At 39.7% G+C, this 18139-nt stretch overlaps 1 protein-coding gene across 1 annotated transcript in view; it reads right to left on the bottom strand.

The window, feature by feature from the left end:
- Positions 1–12190: 12190 nt before the first annotated feature.
- LOC107558513 (voltage-dependent T-type calcium channel subunit alpha-1I-like) overlaps positions 12191–18139 on the bottom strand; it is a 6509-nt gene continuing 560 nt past the window's right edge. The window contains exons 2-5 of the mRNA XM_016242167.1: positions 16956–17085; positions 15336–15520; positions 14107–14643; positions 12191–12253 (exon numbers count right to left, since the gene is read on the bottom strand). Of these exons, the coding sequence (XP_016097653.1) occupies positions 12191–12253; positions 14107–14643; positions 15336–15520; positions 16956–17085 (915 nt within the window). The remainder of the gene's footprint in view (positions 12254–14106; positions 14644–15335; positions 15521–16955; positions 17086–18139) is intronic.

Below are 18139 nucleotides of genomic sequence, written 5' to 3'. Positions count from 1 at the left end.
CCACTCACACACACACACACACACACACACACACACACACACACACACACACACACACACACACACACACACACACACACACACACACACACACACACACAGATACACACACACTCATAAACACAGACACACACACACTCATAAACACAGATACACACACTGCACATGAACAATATTACTATATACTCTACTGCATGAATACAATATACAGAATGGGTCACACTTCTCACTCTTAATTAACTATTAACTTTCACCTCAAACTCCTAATTTGCTGCTTATTAATAGTTAGTAAGGTAGTTGTTAAGTTTAGGTATGGGGTTTAGGATTAAGAAACCATGGTTATGCAGAATAAGGCATTAATATGTGCTTTATAAGTACTAATTAAGAGCCAATATACTAGCAATATGCACGCTAATAAGCAACTAGATAATAGACTGTAATGTATTTCTGTGATGTGCAGCTGTATTTTCAGCATCATTACTCCAGTTTTCAGTGTCACATGATCTTCAGAAATCACTATAATATGCTGATTTGCTGCTTGAGAAACATTTCTGATTATTATCAATGTTGAAAACAGTCGTGCTGCACAATATTTTTGTGGAAACCGTGATACATTTTATTTTTCAGGATTCTCAGATGAACAGAAAGTTCAAAAGAGCAGCATTTATTTGAAATAGAAATATTCTGTAACATTACTGTCACACATCTTTACTGTCACTTTTGATCAATTTAATGCATCCTTGATGAATACAAGTATTAAGTATGCATCTATCTCACCGAGCGCAGCGGCAGTGACTCTCCTCACGTACTCAGTGTGTTGTTGAGCTCATGTGGTCTGCTGATTATTGTCTCTCTGCTGTTATAATATTTCATATGATTGTTTCTCTGCTCAGTCCTGATACCAAAGCTGTGTGTTTGAGCACCGGCTGCATTAATATTGATGAGGGGAACTCTCCAGCATCATCAGAGCACTGCGGCACTGACAGCTGAAATCCATCATCACACGTCACAATCTCACCTGAAACCACAGGAATCAGACGCCGGGGTTAAGAGCTCCTGGAGAGATGAAGGCAAAGACAGAGAGCCGTCAATAGGGTAGTGTTATCAGTCTTCACTATAATAAGGGTTTGTGTCACACTCGGCATAGTGATGCTGAATCAAAACACAAGAGATGGACGGTAACCCTTCATGAGGAGGATGAGGATGATGATGGAGAGTGTGTGAGATTCACACACCAGCATCTGAGAACTGTGGCGCATTTAAAGCTCATAAATTGGTGCACTGGTGTCTTTTATCATATGCCTGCTATTGCAGTGTTATAGAGGCATTAAATAGCTTCACATGAAATGGAGAATCAAAATGTTCTTGACGTGCACATACGAGAGGTTGCTCTACAATATGAGTGTAGTAGTCCTTTTAAACCTATATACCAAAAATGAAGCAATCAAGCAAGCAAAAGCCATTTCCACGCTGAAACATACTCAATCATTGAGGTTGAGTTGTGTTAAACATATAGGGCTCTGTAACAGCGCTTGCCAGCTCGAGTATCAAAACACACGACATGCTGTAAAGGAGGCGTGGCATACGAGAGGTTGCTCTACAATATGAGTGTAGTAGTCCTTTTAAACCTATATACCAAAAATGAAGCAATCAAGCAAGCAAAAGCCATTTCCACGCTGAAACATACTCAATCATTGAGGTTGAGTTGTGTTAAACATATAGGGCTCTGTCACAGCGCTTGCCAGCTCGAGTATCAAAACACACGACATGCTGTAAAGGAGGCGTGGCTACGGTGCAATGAATCAGCCAATCACAGCAGTGGGCGTTTACTTTCGTTTCTGTGAGGGAAACGCCCCTTTAAAATGAATGTTTTTCACAGAGAGCAAAAATTAGGATGAAAACCGAGCGCAGCGGCAGTGACTCTCCTCACGTACTCAGTGTGTTGTTGAGCTCATGTGGTCTGCTGATTATTGTCTCTCTGCTGTTATAATATTTCATATGATTGTTTCTCTGCTCAGTCCTGATACCAAAGCTGTGTGTTTGAGCACCGGCTGCATTAATATTGATGAGGGGAACTCTCCAGCATCATCAGAGCACTGCGGCACTGACAGCTGAAATCCATCATCACACGTCACAATCTCACCTGAAACCACAGGAATCAGACGCCGGGGTTAAGAGCTCCTGGAGAGATGAAGGCAAAGACAGAGAGCCGTCAATAGGGTAGTGTTATCAGTCTTCACTATAATAAGGGTTTGTGTCACACTCGGCATAGTGATGCTGAATCAAAACACAAGAGATGGACGGTAACCCTTCATGAGGAGGATGAGGATGATGATGGAGAGTGTGTGAGATTCACACACCAGCATCTGAGAACTGTGGCGCATTTAAAGCTCATAAATTGGTGCACTGGTGTCTTTTATCATATGCCTGCTATTGCAGTGTTATAGAGGCATTAAATAGCTTCACATGAAATGGAGAATCAAAATGTTCTTGACGTGCACATACGAGAGGTTGCTCTACAATATGAGTGTAGTAGTCCTTTTAAACCTATATACCAAAAATGAAGCAATCAAGCAAGCAAAAGCCATTTCCACGCTGAAACATACTCAATCATTGAGGTTGAGTTGTGTTAAACATATAGGGCTCTGTAACAGCGCTTGCCAGCTCGAGTATCAAAACACACGACATGCTGTAAAGGAGGCGTGGCTACGGTGCAATGAATCAGCCAATCACAGCAGTGGGCGTTTACTTTCGTTTCTGTGAGGGAAACGCCCCTTTAAAATGAATGTTTTTCACAGAGAGCAAAAATTAGGATGAAAAATTATAATTTTTACAAACACTGGACCTTTTTTTGCGCAAAAAAAACATTGCAAACTTAAGTCTTGAAAAACATCTGAAACTGCGTTTCATGGCCCCACGTAGACATTGGACCCAAAAATGATAATTGTGATATTTTAAGACATATATATACACTGTGGAAGTCAATTGCCACCAAACATTCATTCACAATTCTATAAAATATTTTTATTATGTGTTTTGCTGAAGAAAAATCTATAAGCTACTTCAGTAGTACAGTGATTTTACCACTTTTGACTGCTCTAATGAATCACTTCCTTCTGCTGTTTTGTTTCTCACACACTGTATTCGTTCTCTAAATTGTTTGTCAGTTTCTTTAATATTTGAAGATAATATCAGAGATCTGAAACTCACACTGTTCCAAAAGCAATCCAGAAAACATCCCATCTTCCCCAAACTAACTAGGTCACTAACTACTCGTTTGGCCAGTTCAGTGCATAAGTAAAATGTTATTTGAAATCTAAGTATTGCAGAAAGTTAGGTCACACAGCCGAGTTAAGGCTGCTCTGAGCCACCTCAGCAACTAATATCAAAGCATAATGTTGTATTTAACGTGTAAATGCATTCATGCCAACTCTGAGCAGCATTAAACAGTCTGTATAAAGACACCTAAATGGCACTTCAGAAGCGCTTCTGTGCCACCTTTGCAGTGTAAATATGGCATCAGTTTATAAGGAGAAAGAAATTAAAGGACAAATGCAATTCATATAAGAGTAAAACACTAAAATGACCTTCATGCGCAGCATATTCACACACTGAACACATATTAACATTCCCGTGAGAATCACAGGACGGATCATGAGGATTTTCTATTGAACTCTGAGGGGAAAACACATCTGAGCCTCCCAAACTATTTCAATTACTGAGGCTAAAATCAACAACGGCCCGAGACGCTTTTCAATTTCACACTCAGCAAACAGCCGCCGGAGGCCCGTCGTGAGATTTAACTGCTCAACAACAAAGCCGGATTCTGGTTTGTTTTTCCTCAAACACTGACAGATAAATTGTAGAGTGTTTGGGGAAGAAAAGCAGGCAGAGGCTTTTGTTTGGACCCAGTTATCAGGATGCAATCAATACTCATCCCATCATCACACGTGAACAAATGCAGACAAGACGGACATCATTAGAGCAGCAGAGGATGGGTGAAGGTGATTTAAGCAGAATCCAGAAAAGATAGAAACCTTCGCAGCTAGTGCACAAGGAAATGAGAAAATGACAACCACTAATTATTTCATTAAGTGAATCTTTCCAGTCCTGCATGATTGGTCAAACACACTAATGTTAAAAAGTTGGAAAGAAATTAATACTTTTATTCATCAAGAATGCATTAAATTGATCAAAAGTGACAGTAAAGACGTTTATAATGTTACAAAATGTTTCTATTTCAAATAAATGCTGTTCTTTTGAACTTTCTGTTCATCTGTGAATCCTGAAAAATAAAATGCATCACAGTTTCCACAGAAATATTGTGCAGCACGACTGTTTTCAACACTGATAATAATCAGAAATGTTTCTCGAGCAGCAGATCAGCATATTATACTGATTTCTGAAGATCATGTGACACTGAAGACTGGAGGAATGATGCTGAAAATACAGCTGCGCATCACAGAAATACATTACAGTTTAACACAGATTCACATAGAAAACAGCTGTTTTACATTGCAATAATATGTCACTGTTTTTATTGTTTTTTTTAATAAATGCAGCCTTGGTGAGCAAAAGATACTTTTTTTCTTCCAACCACAAACTGCTGAACGGTAGTGTAATATAAACAATATATATATATTTTTTTAAAAAGGCACAAATCTTGATTCAACAATATTTTCTGATTCACGTGACACATTGGCTGTGCAGTGATATAAATACGTTCACCTTAATACTGGATGGACCAATCAGAAGACACTGTTGGGTCTCTTTATATCCACAATACTTCACTGCTTAAAAAACACCACCTCATGGGAACTTATGTCTTTTTTTAAAAAGGCACAAATCTTGATTCAACAATATTTTCTGATTCACGTGACACATTGGCTGTGCAGTGATATAAATACGTTCACCTTAATACTGGATGGACCAATCAGAAGACACTGTTGGGTCTCTTTATATCCACAATACTTCACTGCTTAAAAAACACCAACTCATGGGAACTTATGTCACCTAAATTGAGGTCCCCATGGGTACAAAAGCTTATAAATCATTCAGAATTCGTTTTTTTGAGATTGTAAAAATGCTGAAAGTCTCCTGTGAGGGGTAGGTTTAGGGGTAGGGTTGGTGTAGGGCAATAGAATATACAGTCTGTACAGTATAAAACCATTACCAACCAACCCGTAAACCACCAATACCAACGGGGTAGGGTTGGTGTAGGGCAATAGAATATACAGTCTGTACAGTATAAAAACCATTACCAACCAACCCGTAAACCACCAATACCAACATGTGTGTGTGTGTGTGCGTGTGTGTGTGTGTGTGTGTGTGTGTGTGTGTGTGTGTGTGTGAATCAGAGTGGTGTTGGTGGGAAATTGGAATGTGTGTGTGGAAACCTTTGAGTCTCAGCCAACACACACGGCCTCTGATCGAGAGACTCCACCGGGACCCGAACACACCTACACCTACACCTACACACACACACACACACACACACACACACACACTGATCCAACACAACCCACAATCTGCTGCTCAAACAGACGGGACGCAAGCTGGCAGCACGAGGAAAGCTGATGATGTTCGTGTGTGATTGTATTTGTGCGTCGACGGCTGACAGAGACACGCTCCTGAGAGAAACCGACAGGAGATCAGAGACTTTCTTTGTTTTTCTCTTTCTTTTATCAGAGACTGACACGACACGCTCTCAACTGACTACCCCTACACACACACACACACACACACACACACACACACACACACTGATCCAACACAACCCACAATCTGCTGCTCAAACAGACGGGACGCAAGCTGGCAGCACGAGGAAAGCTGATGATGTTCGTGTGTGATTGTATTTGTGCGTCGACGGCTGACAGAGACACGCTCCTGAGAGAAACCGACAGGAGATCAGAGACTTTCTTTGTTTTTCTCTTTCTTTTATCAGAGACTGACACGACACGCTCTCAACTGACTCACAACACACATATCAATCACTCATCTAGAAACACACACTCAGAGAGAGCATGAGAGAGCAGAAACTTGATGGATTAACACAAACCTCTGAGGCACAGAGAGAAGAATTAAAGAAGCTCAAACCAATGAATAAATAAAAACCCATTTGAGCATCAAACACAATTTGATTCGCTTTAAAATTGCACAAAATGGAAATTGGCTTCGTAATGATGCTTTGTGAGAGGAACAAAACTAAAGCTGCATCGATATTTGCAACTCTCAGAACTCATATTTGCATTTCCAAACCTACCAAATCCAGACGCCTCGTGTTCAGGTTTTATGTCAGCAACATCATGAATATGTACAGATGTCTGCTGCAGAGATTATCAGCTAATAACTCATATTTACATCTGATCCTCACACAAAACATCACGACTTTAACTCACACGGACGACTGTTATGATGCTTTGAATCACCATGAAACACAAAAAGCAGCACATCTTCTGTATTGTGACGTATGTGAGTGACATATATTATCAAAACAATCTTATCTTACTAGAGTTTTCACTAAAAGTCCACATTTTGAAGGAACATCACAATCTTAAAAATTGGGATTTTTCGTAATGTGAACAACATTTTAATAATATAAAGAACCTTTTTTTCCCCATGGATGTTAAAGGCTCTTCACTGAACCATCAATGCCAATAAAGAGCCTTAGTTTTAAAAGTGCACAAGGTCCAAAAAAAGTTAAAAAATTAAACATATGCATGGATGAATCTTTCAATAAAATCAGTAACATGCATTTTCAAAACAGATGTGAATTTTCATTTCATGTCATTTCATCAACAAATCCTGAAAAAATATCAGTTTCTGCACAAATATTGTGCAGCACAACTGTTTTCAACATTGATAATAATCAGAAATGTTTCTGGAGCAGCAGATCAGCATATTATACTGATTTCTGAAGATCATGTGACACTGAAGACTGGAGGAATGATGCTGAAAATACAGCTGCGCATCACAGAAATACATTACAGTTTAACAGAGATTCACATAGAAAACAGCTGTTTGAAATTTTAATAATTTTTCACTATTTTTACTGTATTTTGATCAAATAAACGCAGCTTTAGTGAGCAGAAGAGACTTCACAATTAACTTCAATGGTACTTGTGCAATTTCGATTTTAAAAAGTGTGAACATTCTTCTAAATATCTTATTGAATATTCTAATTTAGCCTGAACTATTACTTTAATATAGAAGTAAACATATGCCATTTGCCATCAGGCTCTTTCATCACATTTTCTGTCACAACATACTAAAAGATTCATGTTGATTCACCGCTCGACTTCAGTTTGTGCTCATCACTGAACTGCAGTAATTATAATGTGGTTTGGGGCAGATTGTTCTCATTCATCATAAATCATGTGCGTGTGTTGACCTATTTTTGTGTTGTTTTTTTCTCCCAATCTCATGCAACACAATATGAATCTGAACATCTGAAGCTGAAACCTCAGTCTCTCTGAACAGCTCCTTCATTCTCTCCTCGTTCGGGGACATCGTTCCATTGTGTTAAAATCATAACTCTCTTATAAATGCAGATATTGCATGCAATGATATTAATTATGAATCTCTGCACTGGCGTACATCTGAGTGTTATGAGCTGTCGACTTCCAGCCGGTTTGAGCGCCATCATGGTGTCTAATTAAAGCGCTGTCGGTGCACAGCAGCGAGCTGTAATTATAGAAGTAAATTGAAATTCAAATTGAATCGGGAGCTCTTATTGTAAACATCTGTAAAACTCAGTATTAAGTAGTTTTTCAGAGCTGAAAGCTGATGTGTGTCAAGACTAGACTGACTGAACAAGTGCATACTTCATCTGGAGAATCAACATGACATCAGAAAGTGCCATCTCTAACTGAGTGCATTAAAAAAATCAATTGCAACTGTATTTTTATTTTTGTACTTATTTAGAGTATTAGTTTTACCTCAGTTTCATGTCTACCTGACTAGACAACAACTCTTTATTTCCAGTTTATTTTAATTATGAAATTGGTATTTTACTTAATTTTATTTTTAAGTGTCTTTCATTAGGAGTCACGTGTACTGGAATAGATTCTCAGAATCAAAACTCTGGTAACTCTGACATAGAATCAATCGATCAGCTTAAGGTCAGATGAACACACAGAGAGAGAGAGAGAGAGAGAGAGAGAGAGAGACAAGACCATTAGATACAAACAACTGAAGAGAGCAGATCACACTCACACTGAGCCATTATCTCATCATGTCACAGTAAATCCAGAGAGACAGACTGAATCAGACACTGAGCATCTACAGCTGATGGACCTGCAGCGTGCACACACACACACACACGCACACAGAGAGAGACACACACACACACACTGGAGGAGTGAACACTGACCACGATGTTATTACTAGCGTTGAGGACTGTGCTGATGGCCGTCGTGGGCATTTCTGACCGCTGCTCACTGCTCAATTTAATGTAGTGAACTGAGGAAATACACACACACACACAAACTCACACACACACACACACACACACACACAGGTTTGTTTTTGTGAAAAGTGGGGACTCTCCATAGGCTTAATGGTTTTTATACTGTACAGACCGTATATTCTATTGCCCTACACCAACCCTACCCCTAAACCTACCCCTCACAGGAGACTTTCTGCTATTTCAGATTTTCAATACACTCCATTCTGTGTGATTTATAAGCGTTTTGAAAAGTGGGGACATGGGGTAATGTCCTGAAAAGTCACCTGCTCCTTGTAATACCTATGTCATACCTTTGTCATTATACAAATTTATGTCCTCATTTGTCACAAAAGCACGCACACACACACACACACACACACAGGTGGCAGATCTGCTCTGCTCTTGTTCAAACTCGACCAGACAAACAGTGACTGCTGCTCCCGCTGTGGCCTCTGCTAGTTCATTAGCATATGCTAATGAGACTGTCTGCTCACGGTCCAGCAGCAGATGTGGACAGAAACACACACACACACACACACCTGCTGCGTCCGTCTGCTCCTCTGATCAGCTCTCAGGTCAGCAGAACATCAGTCTGCTCTGTTCTGATCAAGACACACGATTCAGTTTAACCTAATATATCATCATACCTAGTTAGGACAAGAAAATAAAGAAACAGCCTCATTCTCAAAAACCATGAGCACAACTACAGTAAACAAGGTTTAAAAAGTGTTTGGGATAATTGAGATTTTATAATGTTTTTGCCATCACAGGAATAAACTACATTATAAAATAATTTACAGTAGAAAACATGGTAATAATATTTCACAATATTACTGTTTTTCTGATCAATAAATGCAGCCTTGGTGAGCAGAAGAGACTTCTTTCAAAAACATAAAAAATCTGAATTATTAACTGTTTTTGTTTATCACGATGCGTGTGGTGAATTAACTGCATAAAAAGACATTTAAAAACAACAACACTTTACAATAAGGTCTCATTTGCTATTATCAGTTAACTACGTCAGTTAACATGAACTAACAATGAACAGCATTTATTAATCTTAATCATGTTAATTTCACCATTTGCAAATACATTTTTAAAATCAAAAGTTAATCTGTTAACATCAGTTAAATGCAACTAACATAATGCACAATTTTAAAATGTACTTTCATTATCAATAGCAATCGTTAGCTAATGCATTAATATTAACTAATACGATCTTATTGTATAAAAACACGCCTGTTGAGTTTTTCTTTGCGGCAATATGAATAAATAAACTTCATCCATCCATAGCTATTTTCAAGCCAAGATCAATGCATTTTAGAAAGAAAAAATAGTAATAACACAGTAGTAGCCAACCAACTCAATATCATAATTTATTAGTTATAAATGGATTTTCTTTTCCATGATACATTATTTTGGTACTTACTTTGGGCATGAAGTGGCGATCGATACCAGCGTCAGTGCTTTGGATTCATGTGCGATGAAAATACAGATCTCACGGAGAACTTCATCCTCTCACAGCTCATTAAGATCTCATCTGAAGGGAGACTTAAACGAACCATTCACCCTAAAATCAGACTCATGAAATGATTCCTCACCGTTCTGACAGACATCAATGAACCGGATCAACCACTGAGTCCACACAAAACCGTTAGAGGCTGTGATTAACTACCCATGCTATAACCAAACCTCTGCTGAGTCACTGACATCAGTAAAGCACTTCAGACACTTTATTAGGATTGTGAATGCAGCACATGGCAAATGCATGAAACTCCTCTAAACTCCAGAAGAATCAAAGCAAATTCAGTTTCATCTAAATGGAAAACTGGACATACGGCTGGGCAGGAGACAAGATATTTACTATATCATTTCATTGGCAATAAGTAAACTAAATTGTGTAAATATTGGAATGGTTTAAATGCTTAATATTTGCTCTTAATCTGCAAGTATGCAAGCTTCAAGACAGAGATGTATGAACAGAGTCTTGAGTTTAAACTTGAAGAGCAAAAACACTGATCGAGTTCAGGACATTTACACGAATCACTTCTGAACGCTCCATTTCAATGAATCGATTCAAAACAGTCAGATGATTCATCATTCAAAGATGTTCACTGAAGTCATGTGTGCCATTTAACACGGTCACTGTGATTAACTACCCATGCTATAACCAAACCTCTGCTGAGTCACTGACATCAGTAAAGCACTTCAGACACTTTATTAGGATTGTGAATGCAGCACATGGCAAATGCATGAAACTCCTCTAAACTCCAGAAGAATCAAAGCAAATTCAGTTTCATCTAAATGGAAAACTGGACATACGGCTGGGCAGGAGACAAGATATTTACTATATCATTTCATTGGCAATAAGTAAACTAAATTGTGTAAATATTGGAATGGTTTAAATGCTTAATATTTGCTCTTAATCTGCAAGTATGCAAGCTTCAAGACAGAGATGTATGAACAGAGTCTTGAGTTTAAACTTGAAGAGCAAAAACACTGATCGAGTTCAGTACATTTACACGAATCACTTCTGAACGCTCCATTTCAATGAATCGATTCAAAACAGTCAGATGATTCATCATTCAAAGATGTTCACTGAAGTCATGTGTGCCATTTAACACGGTCTGTATTGCTATGCATTGTTCAGTTCATGTATTAAATATCATTCTTGTGTTCATTTAGTGAAAAACAGTGTGGAAAACAGGCCTTGATTATTTGAACTAAAGCTTCTTCTGGGAACAATGACGGTTTAGTTGAAAAAAATAGTACTAAAGAACGGTCTCAAAGCAAATGCATAAATATTGGAGGTGAATATATATGTCATATATTGTTAAAAATGCTTAAAAATATAACTTTTTTTAGGTCTGAGCAATGAATGACTTTGTGACTGATTTGCCCAGTTTTTCCAGCGCTGTAGATCCAGTGGGAATGATTCGATCACAGCAGGAGTTTTGGAATAAGGACACTAAAGTCTACATAAATTTAGATGCAATCATGCAAATCAATGTGCATTGAGAGTCCTTTACAAACAAATCAGCTGTGCAAATGAGAAACAAAATCAGTAAAATCATTTCACCGATCTGCCAGCGTTTCAGCATCTCATTAAAGGTCAGAAACATTCAACATTTTAAGGGAGACGCTTGTACAAAATGCAAAGTGGAAGACAGAGATTGACACAAAACTACGCAAGTAAAAGAATTAAATTTCACTTAATACCTTAAAAATAAATCACTTTTTGCCATCTTCACAGTATAGTTACATCATCTCTCATGCATGATTTCCAGAGACAAACATCAGCTCTAATCCAAACCCTAGTGAGCGACCTCGCTGTCTACATAGGGATCTTCATTTAACCTTCATTAGAGATTGAAATGAACTGAAACAAACTCCACAATGGTCAGCTAACGGCTCAACATCATAATGAGCACAAAAATACATGAATCTAAAGGAATCTTTCCAAAAACTCTCCTCTGGAGTCACAAATTCTTCTAAAAATAAAGATTTGATAAACGTATGTTAATGAATTCCAATCATTCATAAATAGGGTGCACATGTACGTTCATTCACAATTAGCATAATCCCGCCCATAAATTACACCTATGCGAATGACATGTACGCTATAGTATGTTCTGATAATCAGATGCAAGATATTCCCCTGCTGGACGATAAAACTTGGACCAATTCCATCGTTGTTGTATTCTTTCACAGTTTCTTGAGAAGATATAAACCCTAAAACGTTGTCTAGCTGGGCAGCTCACTGGGTTTAGGATCAGGGTTCATGTTTCTGCTTCTACCACCATTATACTACAAACACAGAACAACCAAGAACAAAACCCACAGAAGAGCCTCAACCATCTCCAACACTCAGTGTGTGTGTGTCGTGGTTTGGGCTTGAGATGTTTCCTCAGATCTTTCCTTTATAATGATCTAATGATCTGTGCGCGGCTGCTAAATCTCAATACTGCTGCATAAGAATGAAGTAAAAGCCACTGTTAGAGAACCAGAGGCGAATTAACCGTCTGGGTTTTGACGTCACAGCTGCAGCACTCTGAAGTTGCCAAATTACATTTGACTGCCAAAATTTTTACACAAATATCAGAGCTTTCATAATTTGCCAGTTCCCTGCAAAAAAGTCAGGTGCATCAGAATATTTCCCTACTATAAAACAGCATCTGAAATGAGTAGTATGTTCAAACTCGTAAAACAGTAGGCAAAAAGTACCTACTACTAGTGGACAGTTTACAATCCCATGAGTAGTTTTGAATGGCGGCAACATGAGGTAAAGTACGTCCGGATTGCATTCATACTACAGACAATAGCTATGTTTCCATCCAAAGATGCAAATTTAACTTATGCGCAAAACTGGAATATCGCATAAAACATTTGAAAATAAAGCACCGTTTCCATCCAACGAGTCAAAGAGAACAAATCGTCACTTCCTGATAAACTGGCACTAAATATCTCTAAGAAAACTAGGAGAAGCCACTGAATATAATAATTTCCATATGTAATAAATTACTTGCGCTTCAGGGAGAGCAGACGTAACATGATAAATGTAGTCATTGCTTTTAGAGGTGGTTGTCTGATGTTTGGGAACGCAGTCGTGTAAGATCGTAATTATACAGAAATACTTTGATGACAGACTTTCCTCAAGCATTTCAGAACGACCAGAACAACATATAGATGCTGTGAACGAGATCGGTCCGCTGGTTAGTCAAGTTATCCCGTCTCATAGCGCAAAGTCACATGACTTTTTCAATGCGCACGTGGAATTTATTCAGTAAATGTGTTTCCATCGTAGTTTATACGCATTTTTTCTTATCGGATAAAAAGTTTATCCTTCTCAGTTGTGTGCATACGTTTTTTAAGAATTTATGCGCATCTTGACGTTTCCATCCAGCAGGTTTTTTATGCGATAATCCAAATTGCACAAAAAAATAGGTTAATGGAAACATAGCTAATGATATAAGAACATAAAGAAAGTACATATTCCTCATCAAATGTAGTATTTAAACGCTATCAGATTTCGGATGCACTTCACTTCAGTATTTTGACTCGTTTCCCAGTACAAGCATCAAAACATCCTTCGGGGAAAAAAAATCAGTAGAACGTAAATTTTGTTTATGCTTTAAACTATTTGCCAACAATTTTCTCTGAAAAACAAGTCATATCCTCTACAGTGTCTCATTTCAAGGAAGATTAGATGCTTTTAGGAGAAAATGGTTTTCTCAAGCACAGCACTTGTAACGGCAATAATTTCAACATGAAATGAACGCAGCATCGTACGCCACCTTTCTGCATTTGAACGCGTCACATGCTACACGTCCAGTGTCACCTAAAGATCGCAACACACTCAGGCTGGTGAGGTTGCTAGTCTGTTTTTGCTATGAATGAATGAGTTTCCTCAGTTCCTCATGTTCCAGAGCATTCTACGCTACTCCATGCATCTCTTCCGAGGCGTCCAGTGTAATGCCCTGAAGAAGAAAAGACACTGTGTTGCTGTGGCTGTGAGCTTGAGCTGGTCAGTAGCACAACAGGAAACAGATTTGTGTCATTTGAGATAAACATGGAGACGAGTTCACGGAAGAGACCAAACAGTGTCCCATACCTGGACTGAAACGTGCATTTCATCTGTTCTTACGGCAGCCCGAACCTACAGTCTGGTTGCACGTCTTGGTGCCAACCAGGGATGCATCCCTCTCAGTTTCCTCACTTGTTGCTTCAGTCCAGAGATCGAATCCATAAAGGCACCTCCCATCTTTATTCCGGACCGCTAGACTCCCCAGTACTAAACTCCCAGTGCTGTTGCACTTCTTGGCCAACGGCGGCGCCAGCGAATCAGGCGGGTGCAGGGACGTCAAAGAGTAGCTACTCAGATTATCCGATAACTGTTCCAGATTACCAGCCTGACCGGGTCCTCCAGTCCTAATCCCGGATCCAGTGTCCTCATCGGAGGGGTCCTGTCGGATCAAGTTAGGATTTGTGCAGTCACTGTATCTGCTCTGATTCCTCTGGCGCCCCCTGGTGGCCTGGAGGTTGAGCAGAGTCTGTGGTGTACAAGGTCTCTGGGTGAGTTCTGGAGGAGGAATGTGGGTTCTGCAGATCAGGGGTAGCGTAGAGATGCCCTCCTCCAGCATGGTCTGCAGGCTGCTCACCGAACTGCCCGTGGCCAGCGAGGAGTTACTCTGGGACGTCTGCAGCAATAAACGACAAGAGAGTCAGGAAACAGAAACAAACGTGGATCTGGACATGAGAGTGTTTAGTGACCCAGATCTACAACTGCAAAGTTTCTGTCTGGGTGCACCAGTCCACCAGGTTTACAAGGTATTGAGTTGAAAGTAAGCTTTTGAGGAAGAACTTGTCACTGGATTTGACATCGTTTTCCAGTGCAGAAGCCTCAAAGCTTCAAAAGACATTCTAGGAGTTTGAGCCAGTTAGTAGCAAGTAAACGAGATATCCACAAGCCCTCTGGTCTAAAGGTGGGCTCCCATCAAATTTCACTGGGGAAAAAAGATCCATCATCTATTGTCATGTTTAAATCACTGCTCACACTGAAGTCACTTTCAAGCAGCATTCTGTTGGTCAGCGCGGCGAATCCGCATGACCAACTTGAACTTAAACAAACCTTTTCTGAACTCACGATTGCGTGGAGTCCTATTGGAATAATTGGATTTCAATTTCGCCAAGCAATGGTAAATATGACTGTACCTTAAGAGGATGATTGTTGGCCAGAATAAGCTGCAAACTGGACCTCACTTGATGCCTGAAGTCAAAGTCTGTCTACTCAAGACCCCTTCATCCTTTTGTTGGTTTCCAGACACTGGACTCTAAGTCCTGATTGAGTTTGAACGGTCATCTGTCATGTTCTACATATGGCGTCTCTTACCTGAGAGCCCATGACCCTGCTGTTGGCCCCTGGGGACCTGAGAGAAGCCCATGAGGCCGGAGATGCGTGTCTGGAGCCCGGCGGTGCCGCTCTGATGGCTGGGCTGCCCTGTGGAATTGCAGCAGTGGTGGGGTGGAAGAACTCAGCCGGGAGATGAAAGAGAGGTGAAGACGTCTGACTGCCATCTGCCACACACAAACCGTCAGCCCATTTCAGCAGAACACAACAGGTGTTTTTACACCACAGCTTCTGTTGTGAGTTAGTTTAACTTTAATTTAGATGTGCAAAACTACATATGTTCAAACTGTGACTAGTTATGGGTTTGCATTAACACAGGGATTTTTCATGCAACTATATATATATATATTTTTAAAAAAGTTTGTCAAGACAAACTTTGATGTTGACTTGAGAAAGCCTAACTTGAAAGTTTTGGAGAAGCTCAAACTTTAATAGTTCAAACTTTAAAGGTTTTAAGGCCACCCAGTCTCTCACAACCAGACAGATAAATACATTTCTAGACAATTGCTACGATGTTCTGGGTGGTTGCTATGGAGTTGCTAGGGTGATATGGGTGGTTGCTGTGGTGTTCCAGTTAGTTGATAAGTGTGGTTTCAAGGGCACTGCTAGGTGGTTGCTAGGTTGTTCTAGGTGGTTGCTAAAGTGTTGCTAGTGGTTGCCTTGAAATTTTGGATGGTTGCTTGGGTGTTGCTATAGAGTTTCTAGGGTGTTCATGGTGGTTGCCAGGGTGATCTATATGGTTGCTAGGAGGCCGCTGTGGTGTTCTGGCTGATTGTAAGATGCTTACTAGAGTGTTCTGTGTTTTTTTTCGAAGTTTATCATGAGGTCGCTGTGGTGTTGCTGGGGTGTTCTGGATGGTTGACAGGCAGTTACTAGGGTGTAACAATGGCTACCTGTGTATTCTGGGTGGTTGCTATTGCATTGCTAGGGTGTTCAGGGTGTTTGCTAGGGTTATGTGTGTGGTTTCAAGGGCACTACTAGGTGGTTTCCTGGACATTTTGGGTGGTTGCTTGGGTGTTGCTATGGAGTTTCTAGGGTGTGCTGGGTGGTTGCCAGGGTGATCGAAGGCTGCTGTGGTGTTCTGGCTGGTTGCAAGATGCTTATTAGGGTGGTCTGTGTTGATGTGTTGCTAGGGTGTCCTTGATGGTTGCTAGGGTGTTCTGGTGGTTATCTGGTTATTCTGGGTGGTTCTGTGTTGCTATGGGTTTATTAGGGTGTTGTAAGTGTTTACTAAGCCATTGCTATGCAGATGCTAGGTTATTTTGAGTAGTTGTTAGGGGAGTGCTGATTGTTGCTAAAGCCTTGCTAGGAGGTCACTATGGTGGTTGTTAGGACATTGCAGGATGCTTAATAGGGTGTTCTGTGTTGCTGTTTAAAAGTTGCTATGTGGTTGTTAGGGTGTTGCTATGCAGTTCCTAGGGAATTCTTGGTGATTGCAAGGCTGTTGCTTGGGTGATATGGGGATGGTTGCTAGGGTGTTTAGAAAAAGCCGGACGAATTAATGGAACAGAATACAGAACATAACTCGACACGGCCTCTTGAAGTGTAAGAACACATCTGAGGTAAATGGCCCTTCAGCAGAACACACAGATGTCGCCTGACCTCCGCGGTGAGCTGGAGACTGGAGCTGATGATCCCGTCTGTCTCGCCCAGGACTGCAGGCCTCGCTCGGAGGATGGAATCTTCTGCACACAACCTTGTCTGTGCTCAGGTCAGCGCTGCCCTGCTCCTCCTGTACAGACACACAGCGGTTCATGTGCATCTCCTCACACACATCACACTGTACCTACAGCAGTGTGACGCAGCATATTACAGCCGAATCTGATTTGAGAGCTGAAGTGGAGGAGACGATTTTCAATGAGTGTTCCAGTTCCTCACACAAAGCATGATATAATGATGAAGTATAGAAATATATCTCATAAATCTCACAGACTCTTAGCATGATACTTTTAGTCTATCCCCATTTATTTCATATGGACAAAAAGCAGCATGAACATAACTGCTAAATATCTTTTGTTTTCCACTGAAAGGAGTTGTTTCCCATTTTAAGAACAAGAAGCAAAAACCAATGATATCCATTCACCAAAAAAGAAAAAAAACAATAAATTAATAAATACCCCAAAAAACAGCATTTCCCTGGCACACATAATAAATTTAAGAGGCTTTTATTTTTACATAGTTATAAACAATAGATAAAAAGAAACTCCTCTCAGGTCTTTGCCAAAATGCATAGGGGAGTCTCTTTTTATCTTTTGTTTACAGGCATGTAAAAATAAAGACTTGTAAATGTATTAAATGTGTCATGGAAATATATATTTTTAAAATATTTTATATATTTTTTTTTAATCCCCCATAGAGTGCATTATAATAATTGCTTTTCACCACTGTAGTGCTCTCTAGCTACTGACGTTTTAAATAAATGAATTTATAACAAATAGTGTACACAAAAGTATATGACATATATATGACAAGTGTTCTACATCCACATTACAGCAAAATGTCATTTAATTTACACACGACCAAACTTGAACAAAGCTTAATCATCTGTTTTCTATAAGATTTAATAAATACAAGTGTTTGTGTGCCTCCCATTGTGCATTTAACTTGAATTATGCCCAGCAGACGTCTGTTTTAAAGCAGTGGGCGACTAATTCACTTCTTGATTTGCTTAATAAAAGCCTTTATGATTGTGTTGACAAACATGTTTATAGTGTATTATTTTCAAAGTGCTTATTGCAAAAATAGATGTAGCGCAGCCGTTAAAAGTAATTTGCATGCAATGTATC

This window comes from Sinocyclocheilus grahami, unplaced genomic scaffold, assembly GCF_001515645.1.
Source record: "Sinocyclocheilus grahami isolate Dianchi unplaced genomic scaffold, SAMN03320097.WGS_v1.1 scaffold647.1, whole genome shotgun sequence".
NCBI classification, from domain to species: Eukaryota; Metazoa; Chordata; class Actinopteri; order Cypriniformes; family Cyprinidae; genus Sinocyclocheilus; species Sinocyclocheilus grahami.
This window is presented reverse-complemented; position numbering and strand designations above follow the sequence as displayed.